Genomic DNA, 19,089 nt, shown 5'->3' on the forward strand with positions numbered 1-19,089 from the left:
CTCAATCACACCAGAACGGCTGAAAGTTCTTAGTAAAATTGGGCTCAGAGATAGACTATTATACTATAGTATAGTATAGGAATCGGGAATGGTAAATCTGCACAAACCCCCGCTCCCTCACATGCGACGAAATTAATCTAAACATATGGAATTGGAGTGTCTGATTGTAATATTAAAATAGCACCTTTTTACCTTATTCATATGTATGTATGTATACATGTACATATACCACAATAACTTTTTTTACAATATTTGTCTGTCTGTTTGTTTCGGCTAATCTCGGGAACGGCTGGACCGATTTTGACGGGACTTATACTGGCGGATAACTGATATAATAAGGAGTAACTTAGGCTACAATAATATATTTTTTTGTTACATTCAAATGCGTACAAGGGTAGCTAGTATAATATAAATATAAGAGCAAATAAATATTTTTATGCCATTAATTTTCCTAATTATGAGTAACATTATATTAATAATGCTCATTCATAGTCTGTTTAATGGGCTTAAACGTTATATTTTTAAATTAAAAGTAATGAAGGTTCAAAGGAGAGTAAACCTGTATTTTTTCAGACCGTAAAGTAGGAGTGGTCTCATAACTTCACACATGCGCATTTCGTATTATGATATGTAACTTGTATGTTTATCTTCCTTGTTTATCTCTTGCAATATTATAAAATCCTGGTACATTGGTATTCCATCTATATGCTACATATAAGTTATAGTTCTAAGTTATACACTCATACATTCATACAAATAAATCTATTGTGCACAGGACGACTGACGAGATTTAAAATCAATACATGCAAATATTTCAAGCACTTATTTCAATTTAAATACAAGTAGAACATTATTTATCTATTATATCCATTAGTGTATATATATTAGTGAATATAGTATACATGTTCAAATCGAGGGAACGCTAAATAATCACCAAACCGTAAAATAAATGATAGTAGTATAATTAGTACTAACTGGACTAATGCATAAATTAAAATTACAATTCTCAAATCAAGAATTAATTTCACACTATAAACATTATTAACGCAAAAAATTCTTTTAAATGTATATAATATTTTAAAGCTTGTATCCATTTTTTTAAAGTTGACAGCGTTTGTATTGATAGATGCTGTGTTTGTTATAAAGTTTTACATAGAAAATTTTTAACTCCTATTGTTCTAATACGATTCACATATCATGGTAATGATGTGCTTCAATTTTTTTAAATTAATCAATGAAATAAATAATTAATCGACAAATTTATTTAACAAGGGTTGAACAAAATCTCTTCTCATAGATGCTGATTATAAGATAGTACATAGAAGTACAAAAACAATCGTCGAGATGGCGCGTTTTTCTTTATTGACAAAACTCTTCAATATTCATGGATCCCTGGTACAGTTGGATAAACTTTTAACCTAACTTCAGTATAGATATAAATTCGATAAAACTTGATAGAAAACTAAGGATTATTGGAAATCGCAATGGCTCATAACAATTTATATATTAGGATAATGTCAGGAGAAAATATGACGGAAAGTTAAATAACGATTATACTTTAATAGTATAAGACAATAATTGAATATTTAGTTGGAATTTGTTTTGTACGGTGTGGCTTTGCTTAGCCGTTTCGTAATTTTATATCAATAGATCCTTGAATAACAGCCAAACTACATGTGTATTCACGCAGAACGCTATACGCTATGTTGAAAGTTGTAGAGTGAGGGAGGTTAGAGAGAGGAGTGTGAGGCTAGCAGGCTGGCCCTCCTTATTACGATTTTACTTTTAAATAATATGTGTATGTATTATTCGTCTTGGCATGACTTTACATAAAAATGCTTTGAATTTTTTATTTTAAAATTTAAAAACAGAAGAGATTTTAATGACCATCCGCATCTTTTTTTAAAGTCATTTTTCATAACATGAGTCTCCTGTTTCATTTGCCACCAATACCATAAAATAGATGATGATAGATTTATGTATAAAATATACAGTAACGGATGGACCAGGATATTATAATAATCAAGAGTTTCAAAAGGTTTATTTCGCTAAGTGAATTTGAAGGAGTGGCCTAATCATGCGATAGGATGTTAGCGCATTCGTATTTCAGAAGATTTTGCGGTGACCAAGTATAAAGGAAAATTTTAATTTTAATTTCAGTAGTACGGGATGGAATCTCTCTATTGTTACAATAATGCCGCACAATCGTCTTTTATGTTCATCTTAAGTGAAATATACTTTTTTAAATGAAATATCGCCGATAAGGTATCTTTCGATGGGTCTAAGGTTTTTCACATTTATGTAGCTGACACCGAAAAACTGGAATAAGTTAGCGAGCTAAATACTAGTTAAATAAGTATAATATTTATATATGTGACTGTATCCAGAGGTCTTAGTGTAATCGTGACCTATCCACCCGTAATTATGGAGTATAGTTTTTCTGGTGTGTATTTGAGATTAAATTTTATCTTGATGTGTGGTTTTACGTTTCATCGAGGTCCGTCTACCTCTTATACTTACAGTCGTTAATGTAGCCTAGCGAATTGCAAATATTTATTTTAACTTGACACAATATATGGCTGTTACTTTTTTTGGAGTTATGGTAAAATCATGGTCTATCTACTTTATTATTCTGGAAAACGGTTTTCTTTGTAGGCGTGGTCGTGACATGCTCTGTATTTTCAGCTAAATATTTTAACGTACTGCTGTCACTGTCTCGTAAAGGAAAATATTTCTTTATAGGCGTGGTCCACGCATGCGTATTTCAGAATTTAATGTGACACAATAAATATATTGATATCTCTTTCTAATAAATCTCTTGTTTGTTTATGAAGTTCTGGTAAAATCAGGGTCTACCTACCTATAATTCCGGGGAAAGCATTTTTTGTATGTGTTTTGCCGGCTTAAAATGTGTGCATACACCTACGCGACAAATAATGTCGCAGTCTCTTTTTCGTATAGCTCTCGTTTGTTTATGAAGTCCTGGTAAAATCATGGTCTATCTATCTATAATTACGGAAAAATATTTTTTATAGATACATGGTTTACGCATGCGTATTTCAGACTAAAATTTTACGTGGTTCGACTTATTATTTGTCTCTTTCTTGTTAACCTCTTGGTCGTATATGCTGTCCTGGTAAATTCATGGTCTATCTACCTGTTATTCCGGAAAATGGGTTTTTCAGTAGGCGCAATTTACGCTTAGCATATTTTCAGGTGTGTTGTTTATAAGAGACGCGAAATATTAATGTCTCTTTCTCATAAATCTCTTGTTTGAATATGCTGCCCTGGTAATATCATGGTCTAGCTGCCTCTATTCTAGAAAAACAAACATGTTTTTCTTTTATTCCTTCCTCATGCATAGATTTTCGGAACCATTTAAATTGATATAGAATTTCATTGGTATTATTTATTATTCAGATCCGTAGTTGTGTATAGTTGTTAGTTAAGCACCATGAGCTAGAAATGTTTTGTCTAAGTCTAAGTGTCTAAGTGAGCATAATAAAGTATTAATCATGTTGTGCTTTCGAAATGTAGTCATTGACTTTTAAAAGTGTAATTAAGATCGATTATATATCACTTGAAACAATTATTTATAAAAAAAAATAATAGAAAATGAATATTAAAAATTAAAGAAGCGACGTTTTTAATATTTTGTGACGATCACTGAAGTACATTCAAATATTTTTAGTGACGGTAACTTGGTAATAACTGCATTGGAGCATAACGATATACAGGCAGTGCTCGACTTATGTCGTTTTTCGATTTACGGCATTTCAAGTTACATCGAACAATGGTGTGACACTATTACTCTAACATACGTCAATTGTTTCGATTTGCGGCATCGGAGAATTCACTTGTCGAGAGATAGGCAAGTAGAAAAAAACAAAGCAATTTAATGTCTCCACTTACGTCGTTTAGATTTACGTCGCGTATTACATGCTATCATACGAGTAAGTACGAGGACTGCGTATATTTTTTTTGAGATATTTTGTGATTTATCTCATTTCTTTACCTTTAATTATATGCGACACGGCATGTTTCGCCTTAATCTACTGCTTGTTTCGAATCGAAGCAATCGATTAAAGGCGTATGTAACTGAAATAAAGATCTCCTTGGACCCCAGTACTTTAGAGTCTATCCTTGGCCCATTTCTTATACACGTTTATATAAAAAAAAAAACTTGTTATACTTTTAGCAAATACCAACGTACTATACTTCATTCTACTATACCAGTCAAATAATAGTATTTGTAACTTCAGTAGTTCGGGATGGCCAAAATAATCCCCACGCTATAGTCCAATTGTTTTATAATGACAGCTCAATCATATTTAAAATAAGAAATAGTGTTACATGCTAGTATTAAATGCTATGCCATATAAAATAATATTAATTACAGTTTTACAAATTATTGATCAATTAATTACAATAATAATTGTATATAATAAAGTAAATTCAATAACTTCTGCTATATTAATAATATGCAATAATAATGTGATATAAATTATGATATAGAATCAAATGTCATAAAACCGTATTGAAGGCTCAGGTAACTCTCGTAACATTTTGTTTGTTTATGATACTTCTTTCATATTAAAAATACTTTTTTTAACGTAAAAGGGTTATTCCAGCTATCCATAGCGTGGGCCTAAAATTATGTAAAAGAAATCAGAATAATAAATACTCTCAATATAAATGATAATTTATATGTAAGTAAACCAAGACATCTTTTTAGAAATTGTGTCGTATATACGTTTCATAATATTTATATTATGAATGATTTTTTACAATAATCACTGTTAAGAAGCTTAATAAATAACAAGGCCCATAATGCTGTGTATGTAGAATATAATATGTCTTGTTTACTAATTCTGACCTATACTGTTTGTGTTTATAAATGTATGTTACATCCAGTAAATCTCTTGCTTGTATATGCTGTCCTAGTAAAATCATGGTCTATCTACCTCTTATTCTGGAAAATGTTTTTTTTTAGTGGGCGTGGTCTTCGACTATTTCTGGTTCAAATTTTAACGTAATGTGAAAAACATAGCTGTCTCTCTCTCGTTGACCTCTTGTATGTTTATGAATTCCTAGTACAATTCACGGCCTATCTGCCATTTATCCCGCAAAAGGTTTTTTTTGGTGGGCGTGGCTTAAACAAATTTGCGCATGCGTATTTGATATTAATAAGACAGAAAAAGCTTGCTGTAGCACGCCTCGAATATGCAGTCCTAGTATAATTTTCAGGATATCTACTTCCCTCTATCCTGTCATTTTAAAGAGTTTTTTACTTTGAATTTAATAAAACAAAGATTTATTTTCAGACTCCATATAAAATGTATCTTGAATTAATTATTTTGCATAAATTTTTTGCAAAGTATTTTTTTTATAGAATAGGTTGGCGGACGATCATATGAGCCACCTGATGGTAAGTGGTCATCATCACCCATAGACAATGACATATTAACTATTCCTTACAACGTCAATGCGCCACCAACCTTGGGAACTAAGATGCTATGTCCCTTGTGCCTGTAGTTACACTGGCTCACTCATCCTTCAAACCGGAACACATAATACTGCGTATTGGTGTTTAGCGGTAGAATATCTGATGAGTGGGTGGTACCTACCCAGGTGGGATTGCACAAAGCCCTACCACCAAGTTTTTCTTAATTATTATAATTAGATTTGTTTTATTAATAAAAATTAATAATGCGATTTGCCTACGCTGCGATTAGCAGCAGCAATAAAATATTTTAGCTAATATATAATTGCGTGGTTAGATATAAAATAGAATACTGCTAATTACAAAATACTATTTATAGAAAATATCCCATTTTTCATGAATAATAATTGAAATGATTAGTTTTAAGGAGATTGTTTAGTTGATAAAAATTGTAATGACAGTATATAACTGTTAGATGAAATACTTATTGAATTTATAAAATCTATTTTATTTACAGGAAATAATACGAAACGACCGATGTTCCTGTTGCAGACTACTCTTTTGATACCCAATGTATCTGTGAATCCTACACTGGAAGAGATACAAGAGGTCCTAGTATTGGCCGGTAAACATATATCAGGTTTATCTAAAGGAGTCGCACAATGGACTGGGGGAAAAATACAAAAGGTAAAAATGAAAATAATTATAAGATTATTTGAAATTTTTTATAATACAATTTATTACATTATTTTTTTATTCCAAATGATTACATTTTCGCCCATTTATGGTGCATATGATCAGTATTCATAATAAAGACTTCAAATAGTAATAGAGTAATTTATGTAATTTAACTACTTATTATAAAAAATATACTAAATTTAATTTTAGCCTTCTGATCAACGCAATGATTCAGTACAGGTACAAATACCCCATTTGTTCAACAAAGTTATATTTAATTTTATTATTACCAACAACATGTAAATAGCTTTTATACGAATAATGTAAATAATTTAATTGATTAGCTATTTCTTTTCTCTTCCAAATCGTGATGTTAATTGTTGTGTATCGTCTTTCCACCTGCACTTGTGTTATTTGACGGTGTAAATGTCTGCAACCGATGTTGACGCCAAACCGCTTCTTCCTTTGATTTGTTACACTCGATGTTGTATTTTATTTTATATGATGTACATATCACCTTTTTGTTTTGATTTCGTATATTTATTTGCCGCTTCTGCTCCCTCTGCACGCTTCGGTCGTCTAGGTAGGTTGGAAGAAGCTAGCCGGACACCAACCGAACCAACTTTTTGAAGTAGTCACCAAGCTTGACGGGCAGGTTCAGTCAATGGCGGTGCCGATGAATATGGCACAAAAATCGATGAAAATGGTGGAAGCTGCGAAAATGAGGAAAAAAAAGTATTACCGCTTGGAATCTGAAGAGAAACCAGTTTTTCCATTACAACAGAAAAATTTCTACAATCACATAATGGAGAACAAGGAAATAATTAAAACTCTAACATTATTGTCTGTGTGTACACAGAATGTAAAAACAGTAAGTGTAATCTCAAAAATACTTATTTTATTTTATTTCGTAATGTTGCCCGCTAACTCTTAAACAATTAACGTTCAAACAGCTTAAATAACATAATCGATAAACGGTATCCCTACTTAAATTGTCATTGAATTAGACTGAATTTTGGAAAGATTTAATTTAAATACCAATTATTTTATAATAAATACAAAGTATTTAAAATATATATTTGATTTCATAATCTTTGGTCACTAAGCAAAAAATATTTGATACCTGTATTAATATGTCGCAGGAAGTTAACGCGTTGGTCAAACGTTGGCGCCCTTATCACTATTTGTGGAAATGCGAAAAAACTTTACGACAATTATTGGCCTGGAATCTTAACGACTTTGAACTCGCTCTAAAACGACACAGCGAACTGGAGGCCAAGCTGGCCACTGAACCCGATGTGCTAATTATAGGAAACTGCCTTGCAGTATCGACTGAGAAGCTTAAATTGGGACTAAACACAGAACTCAAAAGTAATAGTTTTTATTAAGTATCTATGGCCTAGAGTTTAGAACACGTGCATCTTAACCGATGATTGCGGGATCAACGTCCGTTTTACTCCATTGATAGATTTGTATGTAACGTGATAACACTAGTCGCTTTCGTTTATTTATTAACAAAATGAAATTAAAATGGTTAGGCTGACATGCATAACATAAAACACAATGAAGATCTGTCTTATTGATTACAAATAACATCGAAAAATATTTTCTTTATGTTAAAAAACACGTTTTCTTAAATATTTGTTACCTAAAAATATATTTATTTATTAGACGGAACCTACAGAATAAGCCAAGCAATGAGAAAAAAATATAAACGTGAAATGGATTATGTTTACGCGATAATGAATGACTTAGAACGCAAACTGGAAAGACCGATTCGAGATTTAGACGACGTACGGACCGTAATGGAAACACTGAAGAAGATAAGGGAACAAGAAGTCGATATGGAATTGAAAATAGACCCTGTTGAAGTAATCATACACATATTACACACTCAAATTAATATGGCAAATATGGCATACTATGAAGTCTTTAAAAAAGATCATTTTAATCGTTGTGTAAACATTTTAGGAAGCGTTTAACGTTATAACTCGATACGAACTGCCAGTCAGTAAGGAAGACATGGAACAAGTGGACAACCTCCGCTACAGTTGGCAGCAGCTACAAGCCACAGCACTCGCGTCTCACGTACAATTGCTGAAAATGCAGCCGCAGTTTGAAGATGACTTGAAAAACAACTTGGACAAATTCAGAGAAGACAATGCGGACTACTGCCATGAATATCGATATGCAGGCCCCATGCAGCCTGGGTTGAGCCCACGAGAGGCTTCCGACCGTTTGATCTTGTTTCAGGTATTTAGTCAAATTAAATTTATAGGAAATGGTTTACACATTTTTTTACTATTATAACACCTATATGTTTTAAGAGTTTACGTTTTCTACAAAATTTCTGCAAAATTCTAACATTTAATGTTTTTTTTTTGTGTAGAAGAATAATTATCAAAACTAAGAAAAATCTCCAAATTGTAATAAATTTTAAATTTTAAATATATCTTACAGCAAAAGAATACTTTTTTATAAGTTAAAGAACTTATGTCACATGGTTATCGGGATTTGAAGAATCTTCTAATTTATGTACATGGACAATATTCCTAATAATTATGATTAAGACACTTTTTTTACATGTATAAGTTAATAAATAAGTTTAATTGGTATGTTTATAGAATCGTTTCGATGGTATGTGGCGTAAACTGCAAACATATCAAAATGGCGAGGAATTATTTGGTCTACCACACACTGAATATCCTGAATTGGCTCAGATAAGAAAAGAGTTAAATCTTTTACAAAAACTTTACAAACTATATAACGACGTGATAGACAGAGTCAGTAGTTACTATGATATACCTTGGGGAGAAGTCAATATAGAAGAAATCAACAATGAACTGATGGAGTTCCAGAATCGGTGCAGAAAACTGCCAAAGGGGTAAATTTCCATTTCTCTCTTAAATAATGTCAATAAACATTTTTTTCTAGGTGAAGGATAAATGTGTATATTTTTGACATGAATATTTTTAGGTTAAAAGAATGGCCCGCTTTCTATGCACTTAAAAAAACAATCGACGATTTCAACGACATGTGTCCTCTGCTTGAATTGATGGCGAACAGAGCGATGAAACCACGACACTGGCAGCGTATCATGGAAGTGACCAAGTACATATTTGAACTCGAAAACGAAGATTTCTGCCTGAAAAATATTTTAGAAGCACCCCTATTACAACATAAAGAAGACATTGAGGTGAGAACAGTGGAATCGTAACTAATATGATAATGATCTAAATAAAATAAAAATCTATTAAATTTTCTCTAAATCAAAGATCCTTCTAATTTTATTTACTACCTATTTTTCTTATTTGTATTTATTATCTCAGGACATTTGTATATCAGCAATGAAAGAAAAGGATATAGAAGCAAAACTTCGACAAGTGACCAACGAATGGTCAGTCCATGAATTGACGTTTCAAACATTCAATAATCGAGGCGAATTGCTTCTCAGAGGCGACACTACTGCGGAAACTATCGGTCAACTCGAAGACAGCTTAATGATACTCGGATCATTGTTGTCTAATCGGTATTATTCATATCATAGATATCATTCTGGCACAACAACTTAAAATAACTGGCACGCATGCTGTAGCGGATAGTTAAAGAGGCACTGCAACGTACTGGCAACTACTTACTGGCATTAGATGGTCGCTTGCAAATGACTGAGTCAGAACGTTTCTTTTTCTTAACAGTTACAACGCTCCATTTAGAAAACAAATCCAACAATGGTTATATGATCTTCAAAGCACGAATGAAATCCTAGAACGTTGGTTGCTCGTTCAGAATATGTGGGTATACCTCGAAGCCGTATTTGTGGGTGGAGATATTGCTAAGCAGCTTCCGAAAGAAGCGAAGAGATTTTCGAAAATAGATAAGTCTTGGCAGAAAATAATGCAAAGAGCTCATGAGACTCCCGGTGTCGTTTCGTGCTGCGTCGGAGATGATCTTCTTAGACAGCTCCTACCTCATCTCCAAGAGCAGTTAGAACTTTGTCAAAAGAGTTTAAGTGGCTATCTAGAAAAGAAAAGGACGATGTTTCCTCGATTTTTCTTTGTGTCTGACCCAGCTCTCTTGGAAATTCTAGGTCAAGCTTCAGATTCTCACACAATACAGAATCATCTACTTTCGATTTTCGATAATATACGATATGTAAAATTCCATGATATAGGTAAGCTCAGTAAGATTCAAACAAACTTAACGTGGTTTCGACATTGACATGTAAAAAATAATGCACTTATATTTTGCAGAATATAATAAGATGATAGCTATAGTATCATCAGAAGGAGAAGAAATAAAACTAGAACGCCCCGTTCGCGCCGAAGGTTCAGTAGAAACATGGCTGACGTCCCTATTGCAATCAGCTCAGAGCAGCTTGCATTCCATCATACGTAATGCTGTTTCCGTAATCAATGATCCAGGTTTTAATCTTCTTCTTTTCCTAGACAAAATGCCGGCACAGGTAAATAAAAAATAAATAAACTATCAATGATACGTTTCATACAATATATTTATTCAACGATTGGAAATAACGTATTATTACAGATTGGCCTTCTCGGAATTCAAATTATCTGGACAAGAGATGCGGAACTGGCTCTGATGCAAGCTCGACAAGATAAAAAAATTATGATTGAAACAAACAACAAATTCTTAGAACTTCTGAATACTCTTATCGATCAAACGACAAGAGACTTAATGAAAATAGAGCGCACTAAGTTCGAAACTCTAATCACAATTCATGTACATCAAAGAGACATATTTGACATGCTGGTAAATAAAGCCAAAATTCTATTAACTAGAATCTAAGTTTTAAGAACAGCAATAATAAGTATTGTGTTCCAGTTTTAATGGAAAATAGCTAATAGCATAAGGACATAACATCTTAGTTCCCAAGGTAGGTGTTTTTAAGAAAGGTTTCTTAAAGCGCCAATGCCTATCGGTCCTGGTCACAATCGATAAATAGAAATTTCAAAAAGGCTGTACGTGTCTGGTCTTTTCCTAGAGATGTCGCATCGACAATGTACCATGACAATGTGCCCTTTTGCAATAATCTTTCTGCAATAACAATCTTCCACTGAGAAACTCATTATGAACATCAAAATGGTCTATTTTTACATATTCTTGTAATTTTTAGTGCCGACTGAACGTAAGATCGGCTAACGACTTTGAGTGGTTAAAACAATGCCGCTTTTACTTTAAAGAAGACGCGGACAAAACATGGATATCTGTCACAGACGTAACGTTCACTTATCAGAATGAATATTTGGGATGTACGGAACGGCTTGTTATCACACCGTTAACAGATCGGTAAGCGTATCTTGTGATACACATTGACAATTGACGGTACACATTAAAAGCCTGTAAAATTCCCAGTGCCTAAGGCCTCAAAGGGAGTAGCCTTTTGAGGAGAAGGCTTGGAGTGTATGCCACCACGCTGTTCCTTGTCATCTCGGCTCTTTATAGAAGGGTCTAGTGAAACAGTTGTGATTTAAGTATATCACCATTACCTTTTTGTGGATGTCTGACACGGTGCTCTGAATATTACAAACAAGGCATTGAAACCACCGACTTTCCAGCTCACTTCAAGCCACCTGAGTTGAAAAATTATAGCAAGAGATTTATTGTACCTGAGGTTCGTTGAATGATCTGTAGTATAGGACGTTACGATGATATACTGACGTATAAACTTTCAGCGATACGTTGTTAAAGGCCAACGCTACAACGCCTATATTCAAAAATTCCAATTGTAATACATAATAGCGCAAAATATTTCTTAATGTCCTTCTAACTCAAGTTGGAATTTTAAGATTTTTGTTTGTTATAGATGTTATATAACCTTGGCCCAAGCACTGGCAATGAGTATGGGCGGAGCTCCTTGCGGCCCCGCGGGTACGGGCAAGACAGAAACAGTCAAGGACATGGGCAAGACTCTCGCCAAATACGTTGTCGTATTCAATTGTTCCGATCAAATGGATTACAGGTATACTCGTATTTAAAGACTGGTCCACGTGTTTAAATATGGAACGTTTAGTATGTATGATGTTTTGTTATCTCTAAACTAGCTATAATTTATTTTTATGAAAAAGGATGTGCAAGATGCTTCATTTAGTATTTATAGTACGACACAACATAGATGTCGCATCGGAAAAATTCGTAAAACCGATCACATCCGAATTAAGTATGCTGTCCCAAATTATCAGTATTTATTCCTCATGCGAATATGATCTTTGCACAAACGTAATAACGTGTAATATCATATGACCTAATATATTCGTCAATTTGACGCGTCGATTTACATGCACTTGTTTTCTCTGACGCGGGAATCTATAGCGACGAATAGCGTCGAATGGCGCGATATGGAGCTATTTCTATTGGTTGTGTAAATCGGCAGTAATCGGTTTTAATTTCATTCCATTTCATTTTCCGATGCTACATCTAATTTGTGTCCTACTATACAAGTATAACAAAACATTTTTTTCACTTCTTTCTTCAAAATTACACAGTTTTTATTCAATTAGTAAAAACGATTAAAAGTTTTTTTTTTTTTATTCAAAATAGTTCAAATATATCAAGTATTTGAAGTTTGCGAAATTAAGTATAAAAAAAGAAATTTGTATTCTTGTTTCAGAGGACTTGGTCGCATCTACAAAGGACTGGCTCAGTCCGGTTCATGGGGTTGCTTTGACGAGTTTAATCGTATTGAGCTTCCCGTCCTCTCAGTCGCTGCACAGCAGGTCGCAGTGGTTCTCGCCGCCAAGAAGGAAAAAAAGAAAACATTCCTCTTCACTGACGGGGACATGTCAGATATGTGCCCTGAGTTTGGAATATTTATTACAATGGTTATTTCTTCATAATAACATTATTTTCTTTAGTCACATACACTTGGTGGTAAGGCTTTGTGCAAGCCCGTCTGGGTAGGTACCACCCACTCATCAGTTATTCTACCGCCAAATAACAGTACTCAGTATTGTTGTGTTCCGGTTTGAAGGGTGAGTAAGCCAGTGTAACTTCAGGCACAAGGGACATAACATCTTAGTTCCCAAGGTTAGTGGCACATTGACGATGTAAGGAATAGTTAATATTTCTTACAGTGTCATTGTCTATGGGTGATGGTGACCATTTACCATCAGGTGGCCCATATGCTCGTCCGCCAACCTATAACATAACAAAAAGTCAACTACTTAATGAGTTATTTCCGAACTACTATTTTTTATGATAAATTTCAGAATCCAGGTTACGCAGGGCGCAAGGAATTGCCAGAAAATTTAAAGATTCAATTTCGCACGGTAGCTATGATGGTACCAGACAGACAAATCATTATACGAGTAAAATTAGCTTCATGTGGTTTCTTAGAGAATATAACTTTGGCTCGAAAATTTTATACGTTGTACAAATTGTGTGAAGAACAACTTACAAAACAAGTAATCATATATTTTTTTGTTATATAACATTGACAGGAAAATAAAGAACTATATTTTTACATAATATTCTATTTAAATTTTTTAAGGTCCATTACGATTTTGGCTTGAGAAATATTCTTTCTGTTTTGCGAACACTCGGAGCTGTAAAACGAGTCAATACGAAAGAAACCGAAAGCACGATTGTAATGAGGGTGCTAAGGGACATGAATTTGTCAAAACTCATAGATGAAGATGAACCACTTTTTATATCGCTGGTTGCGGATTTGTTTCCAAACCAAGCTCTGGAGAAAACGGCTTATACTGATCTTGAAGATGCGATTAAAAAACAAGTCGAAGTGAATGGACTGATTTATCACCCGCCTTGGGTGTTGAAGATAATACAGGTATCTAATTTGAAATTGTATATAATGTAAATCATGAACATCATTCTTTAATGTTTATGTAACAAATGTTTGGTTTAAATCATTTTTTGGAGACTTTACTTATTGATTACTTAATTTTTTGCTAGTTATATGAAACACAGCGTGTTCGCCACGGAATTATGACACTTGGACCTCCAGGAGCTGGTAAAACAACTTGCATTCATACGTTGATGAATGCACTATCGGATATAGAAGACCCACACAGGTAAAACACGCACATTTTATATTAAAATAATTAAGCCAATCGAACGTAGTCAGTTTAATATATTTGAATTTTAATTATTAGGGAAATGCGTATGAACCCTAAAGCAATAACGGCGGCTCAAATGTTTGGCCGTCTAGATGTGGCCACTAATGACTGGACTGATGGTATATTTTCCGCATTGTGGAGAAAAACTCTTAAATTAAAAACCGGGGAACACATATGGTTAGTTCTAGATGGTCCAGTAGACAGTATATGGATCGAAAATTTAAACTCTGTATTAGATGACAACAAAACTTTAACATTGGCCAATGGAGATCGACTAACAATGTCACCTACTTCAAAAATTATTTTCGAACCTGAAAATATTGATAATGCTTCGCCTGCTACAGTTTCGCGGAATGGAATGGTCTATATGAGCTCGTCTGGATTAAACTGGGAACCAGGTAAACTTAAATTTTTTCATAAAATAAAATACAAGTATGTCATTATTATATTATAAATGTTTACTAATTTTTGTATTTTAGTTCTTAATGCCTGGCTCAGAACACGGTCTCCAAGGGAAGTTGAAGTATTCAGTTCTTTATTTGAACAAACATTTCCAAATACATATACGTGGTGCACTCAAAATTTGATATTTAGTATGCGCGTACTTCAAAGTAACATTATCTATCAAATGCTAAATTTACTTGAAGGATTAGTGCCACCCCAAATCACAGAAGCGGAAGATCCTTCTGGAAGCAAATCAGTTAATGGTGACATAGATGACGAAGATGAAAAAGAAAAAGTAGAAGAAGTGATACTATTCACGCATGAGCATTTACACAAAATTTACATTTTTTCACTAATATGGGGTTTTGGATCTCTTTTAGAAACAGGAGATCGTGTTAGATTTGATAACTTCATAAAAAATACATTCAATGAAATTCTTGATTTACCCAAACATCCTAACAATAAATCAAGTATACTTTTTGATTTTTATGTGAAGCATCCAGGAAAGTGGGAATTGTGGGAAGATTTAATGACAAACTACATTTATCCAGACACAGCGACTCCGGACTATTCAAATATTTTAATACCAATAGTCGATAACGTTCGTATTAATTATCTCATATATTGTATTGCAAAACAAGGTAAAGCAGTACTCCTGTTGGGAGAACAAGGTTCTGCTAAAACGGTTATGATGAAAGCGTATATGAAAAATGCTAATCCAGAGCAGTTTATGGGAAGATCATTTAATTTTTCGTCCGCTACTAGCCCTTTTCAGTTTCAAAAGACAATTGAAAGTTATGTAGAAAAACGTAGTGGAATGACATTTGGACCGCCCGGCGGAAAGAAGATGCTCGTTTTCATTGACGATATCAATTTACCACAAATCAACGAGTGGGGTGATCAAATAACCAATGAAATAGTAAGGCAAACTATGAGTATGGGTGGATTCTATAGCTTAGAGAAGCCTGGTGATTTCACAACGATTGTCGATATTCAATTCTTAGGAGCTATGGGACAACCAGGTAATAATCAAATAAAGATTTAAACGACTTCTATTGTAAAGATATTTAAAATGAACAATATTTCCCTATCAATATAAATTGATTCTTACCGAAACTATTTTTTGTTTTTGTTTTATTTTACATAAAATTAATATCGTCGAGAATCATAAATATAGACGAATCTTCTGGTATACTTAATATTATACCATGATTGAATATTTTCTTTACATGTTCAGTTTTACTATTTGTCATATAGTGTTGATTGATACAAAATATTTACTTAAATGTACATTTTCAGGTGGAGGTAGAAATGATATTCCCGCTAGGCTAAAACGACAATTTGCTATATTTAATTGCCCTTTGCCTAATAATGATTCGATTGACAAAATTTTTAAAGTTATTGGTGAAGGACATTACAATGCCAAAAGAGGTTTTACTGTAGAAGTAAGAACACTAATAAAAAAAATAATACCTTTAACGAGAGAACTTTGGATGAAAACTAGGACGAATTTGCTACCCACTCCTGCAAAATTCCACTATGTATTTTCGTTGCGAGATTTATCTCGGGTGTGGCAAGGCATGATAGGTACCTTGCCTACGGTAATTGAATCAGAAAGATGTTTAATGCTTCTTTGGAAACATGAATGCTCGAGGGTGTTTTCCGATCGTTTTACGCATCAATCTGATAAAGACTGGTTCAACAATGCTTTATTCAGTATTACAGAAGATTTATTAGGACCAGATTACAAGAAAATGATGGAAAAAGATCCTGTCTTTGTAGACTTTATGAGGTAAAAAAATTAAATATCGTAGTAAGTAAGCAATTTTTTTTAATCAAATATTTTGAGCAGTCTTACGTATTTTTAACTTTTTTAAGAGATGCTCCCGAACCAACTGGCGAAGAGGGTGAGGATGCAGATATGGAACTCCCAAAAGTTTACGAACCCGTTTTTGATCATGCAGAACTACGGGACCGCTTAGAAATGTTTCTATCTCAATTCAATGAAATGGTTCGAGGTTCAGGAATGGATCTAGTGTTTTTCCCCGATGCCATGCTCCACTTAGTCAAAATATCTAGAGTTATACGACATCCTCGAGGAAATGTGATGCTTGTAGGTGTTGGCGGATCAGGCAAACAATCTTTAACAAAGTTGTCAACATTTATCGCAGGCTATCGCTCATTCCAAATAGCCTTAACTAGATCTTATAACGTTGGTAATTTTTTGGAGGACCTAAAACTACTTTACAGGTCATGTGGCGTGCAGGGAAAAGGCACCACATTTATTTTTACTGACCTTGATATCAAAGAAGAAGGTTTCCTTGAATACTTAAATAATATTTTGTCGTCAGGAGTTATTTCAAATTTATTTACAAAAGACGAACAACAAGAAATCATTTCCGAATTAACGCCGATCATGAAACGTGAAAATCAAAAACGAACATTAACAAACGAGCTCGTAATGGAATATTTTTTGAACAGAACTTGCCAAAATCTTCATGTGGTTTTATGTTTTTCTCCTGTAAGTGCATTGTTATATTTTTGTTAAGAACTAGCAAAAATTTTAAATAAATAATTTAACTAAATTTCAAGGCAGTTTAGATAGTAAATTATACTACGGTATATACCTATATACATATTAGTAAAATTAGTTTACAATATTTTGTTTGATGTCAGCATCAATTTGTAATAATTAATAGCATAATTATTAAATATATATAACATAATAAAAATGACTTTAAATATAAATGAAATCGAACAATATATTAATTCAAACAAAATGAATGTTTCTGATGGACAAAGCTTAGATTATAATTATATGAGAGTGATATATGTAATTCGATAATAAAAAAATCCGAGCGCAATATGGCACAGTATCTTTCAAATCAGAAATATATTTAAAAATATATGAATGACAAATTTCCTATAAAAATATTAAAATTTCGTATTTTTTCATCAGGTGAGTGAGGCATTTAGGTATCGTGCGTTACGTTTTCCGGCTCTTATATCTGGTTGTACAATAGACTGGTTTCAACCGTGGCCTAAAGATGCACTTGTTTCTGTAGCCGACCATTTCCTAACCGATTTTGAAATTGAATGCACGAAGGAAGTAAAGAAGGAACTTGTCACAGTCTTAGGAACAATACAAGATGTCGTTTCTACAGTATCTACTGAATACTTTCAAAGATTTCGGCGTTCATCTCATGTCACTCCTAAATCATATCTAAGTTTTATAGGCGGCTATAAAACTATATATCAAATGAAACAAAAAGAGTTAGGCGATGGAGCTCTAAGAATGGATACTGGTTTAGAAAAGTTACGTGAAGCGTCAATATCTGTTGAAGTTTTAAAAAAAGATCTGGCTGTCATGGAGCAAGATTTAGCTTTGGCTTCTGAAAAAGCAGATCGTGTGCTTTCAGAAGTAACAGACCGAGCCATGCAGGCAGAAATTGTAAAAAATCAAGTTCAAATTGTCAAGGAAAAGGCAGAGGCTTTAGTAGCTTATATAGCAGAAGAAAAAGAAAAGGCGGAAAGAAAATTAGAAGCTGCTAAACCTGCCTTAGAGGAAGCAGAAGCAGCTCTGAATACGATTAAACCTGCACATATAGCCACAGTAAGAAAATTAGGTCGACCCCCACACCTCATCATGAGAATTATGGATTGTGTTTTAATATTATTCCAAAGAAGATTACACCCTCTAATATCTGATACTGCTGCACCATGTCCAAAGCCTTCTTGGGCAGAATCATTAAAGGTATAATAAAATAAAATAAAAATAATATTCTTTTTGTTTTTTTAACAACTCTGGCAGTGTCACCGCGTATCGTTTTTTCTTGTTTCTCATATTTCATTTTAATACACTATAATTCGAATTTTATACTTATACCAAGTTTAATGTAAAAATAACGTCGTCACGAAATATAACATTAGTTTTATTTTCGCTGATGAGTAAATACCTAACTACTCGGCAGAAACAAATAATAAATTGTAATTTGTATCATATAAATAAATTCGTTATGAAGTAATTTATAAAAAATATTTGTCTATTTATTGGTAATTTTATATTCAATTCGAAAAAACAATTTATAAGTTATTGTTCTATTAAATAACATACATTTTTAATTCCCAGATGATGGCCAGCACAACATTTTTACTTCAACTTCAAAACTATCCAAAAGATATTATTAATAATGAAATGGTTGAACATCTTTTACCATACTTTGAAATGGAGGACTATAACATGGACACTGCTAAACGTGTTTGTGGAGATGTAGCCGGCTTATTATCCTGGACGAAGGCTATGGCATTTTTCCATAGCGTCAATAAAGAAGTTTTACCCCTAAAAGCAAGTTTGATGTTACAAGAAGCTAGGCTAAAGGTTGGTACTAGTCGCTTTTTTAAATCTAGTCTTTACAAAAACATTTATTAATT

The 19,089-nt window shown here is 33.2% G+C and overlaps 1 protein-coding gene across 1 annotated transcript in view; it reads left to right on the plus strand.

Annotated features, from left to right (window-relative positions):
* Window positions 1–19,089, plus strand: part of LOC124543404 (dynein axonemal heavy chain 5) — a 101,544-nt gene that overhangs the window by 77,741 nt on the left and 4,714 nt on the right. Inside the window, exons 19-41 of the mRNA XM_047121620.1 lie at window positions 5,961–6,130; window positions 6,705–6,992; window positions 7,264–7,492; window positions 7,793–7,992; window positions 8,093–8,374; window positions 8,746–9,005; window positions 9,098–9,317; window positions 9,451–9,650; window positions 9,817–10,292; window positions 10,372–10,583; window positions 10,667–10,891; window positions 11,256–11,428; window positions 11,946–12,101; window positions 12,750–12,960; window positions 13,348–13,542; window positions 13,629–13,925; window positions 14,051–14,169; window positions 14,251–14,612; window positions 14,694–15,680; window positions 15,958–16,450; window positions 16,537–17,179; window positions 17,618–18,412; window positions 18,788–19,036. Of these exons, the coding sequence (XP_046977576.1) occupies window positions 5,961–6,130; window positions 6,705–6,992; window positions 7,264–7,492; window positions 7,793–7,992; window positions 8,093–8,374; window positions 8,746–9,005; window positions 9,098–9,317; window positions 9,451–9,650; window positions 9,817–10,292; window positions 10,372–10,583; window positions 10,667–10,891; window positions 11,256–11,428; window positions 11,946–12,101; window positions 12,750–12,960; window positions 13,348–13,542; window positions 13,629–13,925; window positions 14,051–14,169; window positions 14,251–14,612; window positions 14,694–15,680; window positions 15,958–16,450; window positions 16,537–17,179; window positions 17,618–18,412; window positions 18,788–19,036 (7,442 nt within the window). The remainder of the gene's footprint in view (window positions 1–5,960; window positions 6,131–6,704; window positions 6,993–7,263; window positions 7,493–7,792; window positions 7,993–8,092; window positions 8,375–8,745; window positions 9,006–9,097; window positions 9,318–9,450; window positions 9,651–9,816; window positions 10,293–10,371; window positions 10,584–10,666; window positions 10,892–11,255; window positions 11,429–11,945; window positions 12,102–12,749; window positions 12,961–13,347; window positions 13,543–13,628; window positions 13,926–14,050; window positions 14,170–14,250; window positions 14,613–14,693; window positions 15,681–15,957; window positions 16,451–16,536; window positions 17,180–17,617; window positions 18,413–18,787; window positions 19,037–19,089) is intronic.

Source organism: Vanessa cardui, chromosome Z, assembly GCF_905220365.1.
Source record: "Vanessa cardui chromosome Z, ilVanCard2.1, whole genome shotgun sequence".
Taxonomy (NCBI): Eukaryota; Metazoa; Arthropoda; class Insecta; order Lepidoptera; family Nymphalidae; genus Vanessa; species Vanessa cardui.